General features: G+C 52.3%; 1 protein-coding gene across 1 annotated transcript; it reads right to left on the reverse strand.

Annotated features, from left to right (window-relative positions):
• Window positions 1-2,287: 2,287 nt before the first annotated feature.
• Window positions 2,288-3,715, reverse strand: LOC136499791 (non-specific lipid transfer protein GPI-anchored 2-like). The gene is made up of 2 exons (XM_066495321.1): window positions 3,172-3,715; window positions 2,288-2,691 (listed from the first exon to the last, which is right to left on the reverse strand). The coding sequence occupies exons 1-2, from the start codon at window positions 3,608-3,610 to the stop codon at window positions 2,546-2,548; spliced, it is 585 nt and encodes a 194-aa protein (XP_066351418.1). The 5' UTR covers window positions 3,611-3,715; the 3' UTR covers window positions 2,288-2,545.
• Between the last annotated feature and the right edge of the window lie 707 nt (window positions 3,716-4,422).

A 4,422-nucleotide genomic window follows, 5' to 3' on the forward strand; every position in this document is an offset into this window, starting at 1 on the left:
GGGAAGACTCATTGCTCTCTTGTCATGGGTTCCGGCTCTTTTTCTAAACCGACTGATTGGAGACAGGGATGGTGGAGGTCTAAGCACCACATCGAGTCCGGGACTTAGGAGCGGGGGCTTGGAGTCTAAGTTTGGACGGAGACCTAGACCTTGTGATAGGAGGGTGCTGGGTTGGTCCTGTTTGTGCCTAGGATACCAGCGAGGCGTGTGTTTCAGGGTACCTAGCTGGACACATTGATTCATGAATCGCCGATGATCCGGTACGACTTGTCTATAGTCTAGCAACATAGTAAGAACTAGAAGATGAAAGATGGTAAAATAATTCTAATTGCTTATCACCTGCTTAAAAGTAGTACAGGTGCTTACATAGAATGGCTAGTTAATGAACTAATGATGACTGCTAATGAAATCAAATATAAGGATGCACGTTTAGTAATGCTTCCTGTAGATGCAATAAACCCACAAGCCAGATAGCCTAGCATACCCTTAGAGTCTTTTCTTTTCTCCTATCGGGTAAGTCTTGCTGAGTACAATTGAGTACTCAGGGTTTTATTTCCCCTGTTATAGGTGATAGGTAGATGCTAGAGCTGACTCTTGTGTGTAGATTCCTCCTGGTGGGCTCAGAGATGATTCCTTTACTCTACGATCATAGTCTTTATTTATAACTCTTACTAAATATTTTTATAAATGGAAGTTTTATAATCTGTTGTCACAGTTTATATATCAATGCTTCATCATGTCATGAATATATATTTATTTCCCCTGTAACTGTGATCACATGTTTATATTCCGTTGTTAAAGTAAATTGTTCATAACTCTGATAACATGGGTATATTCCGCTGTTATAATCAATAAATATTATACTTTGATGCTGCATGGAATGTGATGTAAGAAATGGCTAAAATGTTGTAAGCTTTATTCTCTCATTTGTGATCCTGATGAAAACATGTGGATTTTCGGGTTCTTCCTTGGTGTGTGCTCGACGGAACTGTATAATTTGGTGCCCTCCCTTGAGTACTTAGTGTCTAATGAAAGACAAGTACTCTTAGGAGGCATTCGATTAGGCGGTTCTGCCACAAAGCCCATGTTGCAGAGGTATGTTTCAAGTGTTTTAGATGTTTCATTTGAATGTTGCAAGTGTTTTATTTTTATGTTACAAAAGTAGATTGGGATGTTGCACATGTTGCAATGGCTATACATGTATGTTTCAGGTGTATATTCCGAATGTTTCATGTGTTTTTCTAGGTGTATGTTTGCAAGTGTTTCAGACGCATGTTCCAAGTGTTTCAGTTGTTTTCGTACATATGTTGCAAGCGTTTCATCTGGATGTTTCAAAAGTAGATCTGGTGTTGCAGCAAGTGTTTCATATGCATATTTCAAGTGTTTCATCTAACATCAAATGTATGTTGCACGTGTTGCATCTGGATATTTTAAAAGTAGATCGAATGTTTGCATCTTTCTCCTCGCTTTTTCTTCCTCGCATCGGTGTGTCTTCCTCCTCCGGCATCGACTAGGCATTCGCCACCCCTCCCGCCTCTTTCTCGATCGTGTTGACGCTCGGGACGACACGGGCCCGCGTGGACGTGCGAAACGGCACGAAAACGACTTGCAGGCGCGGGCGTCCAGACGTCCAGACGCTAGCCGTGTCGTTTGAACATATAGCATAGCGCCGTAGCATGCCCTCGTGACGCATCCACGCACCTGATGGTGCGACGGAAGGCCTGAACCCATCACGTGCTTCGTGCTCGTTAATTTTCATCCCCTAGAGGACCAGAGGCAAGAACAGACAGGGCGTGAGGGCAATCGATGAACTGGTGCAGACCGACGAATTTAGCCAGCTCATTAGCCTCAACCTCGACAGCGATAATCCACCCGCCGGCGAGCCCCACCGTGGCGGCCAGAACAGCCGCGCCCGAAAGCCAGGTCACACGACGGTGCCACCAGCGGACCAGCCCCGTATGCCGTACCCGTGCGGGCCATGCCATATGACACAGCACGCACTCTTTGGCTCGAGTCATGACACGCACGCCACCCAGCTACCGGAAGGGTAAAAGGAATCTTGTCAGTTGTCACACGTAGCCCGTGCTCGCGCGGCGAGCCGGAGCCCGGAGGGAGGAAGGGAGGGGTCGTAGAAACGGGGCCGGAGCGCGGGAGCCGCGTCCACGCGTACAGCGCGCCGTTGCGCCAAGCCGCCTTTCAACGATTTCACGCGTCTCGGCACGTCAGACGCCGGTGCTTTTGCGGCCTGCGGCTCGGACGGGACGTTCGCATCCATCGCCGCTGTGCTGATTTGATGTTTGCCTGGGGCTGGTGGGGCCGGCCGGGGGCAGGGCAGGCGCCGAGGGAGATCAGCCAAAGGCGTTTTTTCACAACAATTCGATGCGGACGTTGAGGGCATGGACCGATGGACGGACGACGGGACGCCCGAATTGATTCCATCACCGGCGGAACGCGTGTTGTACATTTAACACCTGTAAAGATGCGCGGCAGCTCTACGGTGCGTGCCGCCGAGGGCGGTGTACCGTGTGCGTACGGCCTGCAAGAGTTACAGCAGCAGCATGGTGGAGAGGATGATGAGACAGCCGTGCCAGAGAGCAGACACCAGGTACGGCAGTGTCGAGGCTCGCGGGCGCGTCGCCGGGCCGCCGTTCGCGGCCACCGTTGCCGGTGTGGTCGACGGCGCGTCGGAACCTGCAGCGAGAGATCTTGTCAGTGCCGACATTCTTGTCAGGACTCGCACGGGTTGATCAGATGGTTACCGGGACATAGCAGTACTCCCACGTATTGCAAGATTTCAAGATGTACAACAATTTTAGTTTTTATTAGATACGCCTACACTTTTGTACAATTGTGTGTACAGGCTAATACTCAAGGGAGTGGTATCATACAAAGCTCAGAATTCCGGGCTAGTACGGATGGATGGTCTGGTCTAGCAAATGAAGTTTGCAAGAGGGGTACGCACCCGAGAGAATCTAGGTAGATTAAGAAAAAAACACGGCGTTGACATGATGATTTCCTAGAGTACCTACGACGCCTTTAAAGTTATTATTTATTAATCGGTCGCTAAATCCCACCAGGCACCAGGGCAGCCACATAGCAGAACGCGATCGTATCGAAACCGGCGTAGTAGCGTTTACCGCACTCGGGCAGACCAGAGCGTGCCGTACGTACCTGAGTCCGTCGGCGCGTCGGCGGCTCCGCCCGGCGGCTCGGCGACGGGCATGCCGAGCGCGGCGCAGAGCCTGGGCGGCGGCGCGTCCACGCGGCAGATGGTGGGCAGCGCGAGGGTGCGCACGGTGTCGACGCGGGCGCCGTGCGCGCCGCCGTAGTACCCGCCGAGGAGCGCGCACAGGCAGGGGGCGTCGTCACCGCCCACGACGGCCGCGAGCGCCCCGCAGCAGCCCTTGTCCGGCCGCGTCAGCGCGCTGCGGCGCTCCACGTACGTCAGGCACGGCGTCAGGTTCAGCAGCGCGCCCGTGCAGTCCAGCGACGACGGCGCGGGGGCGCCCAAGGGCGGGGCTGATATCTGCGCGCTCGCTCGCGGCTGCAGGGCCAGCGTGGCCGCGACGGCGAGGACGACCAGCGCCGCTGTTGGCACCGTCAGAGCCATGGCGTCGCCGTCGCTGCCGCGGCTGGTTCTTGGGATTCCTGGTTTCCGGAGGAGGGTGTGAGCGTGAGCTGTGCTCTGTTTGACATGCGGGGATGGGGAGTTCACTGCTCAGCGTGCGCCTGTGTGTCCGTTTGTGCGTCTGTGCTCGTGTGTAGGGTAGGCTGGCCGAGCGAGTGATGGGGACGTCTGGTTAAGTAGTGGTACGTACCTTGTGGGCGACGCTAAGCTGGGTGTCGTGACAATGGCGTTCTTGCCTAACGGCCAACGGTTGGGAAATGGTAGGGCCATGAAGCCGCTCCCTCCAATAAACCTTTCCGCCGTAACTGTCCTAAACAAACATTGCCGTAACGTTTTGCAAACCAAAGTAAATGATTTCTGCCGCAATCATGATTTCTGCTAGTAGGAAACACACAAGGGCAAGTCCTCTCTTGAGTCCAGCCATCGGGGGAAAAAAAACTACACCATTAAGCATAAGGATCGTCAAGGCACGATAGTGCCATGATTGTAGGATCCGATTCCGATCATACGACGACTCTTGGGCCATGTTTAGTTCCCTCCAATTCCAGAATTTGACACTATGCAAAAAGAAGATTTCCTGTCACATCAAACTTGCGGTACATGCATGGAGTACTAAATGTTGACAAAATTAAAAACTAATTGCACAGTTTGGTTGTACTTTGCGAGACGAACGTTTTGAGTCTAATTAGTCAACGATTGGACAATTATTACCAAATAAAAACAAAACGGTACTGTAGCTACAGTACCGCCGGAAATTCGGCGGCGCCGATTCGGTGCGTGAACTAAACACGGCC

This window comes from Miscanthus floridulus, chromosome 1 (genome assembly GCF_019320115.1).
Source record: "Miscanthus floridulus cultivar M001 chromosome 1, ASM1932011v1, whole genome shotgun sequence".
NCBI lineage: Eukaryota > Viridiplantae > Streptophyta > Magnoliopsida > Poales > Poaceae > Miscanthus > Miscanthus floridulus.

Coding starts and splice junctions, on each gene's coding strand:
- LOC136499791 (XM_066495321.1), bottom strand. CDS start 3,610: ATGGCTCTGACGGTGCCAACAGCGGCGCTGGTCGTCCTCGCCGTCGCG. Junction 2,692..3,171: donor CGACGCGCCGACGGACTCAG/GTACGTACGGCA, acceptor CTCTCGCTGCAG/GTTCCGACGCGCCGTCGACC.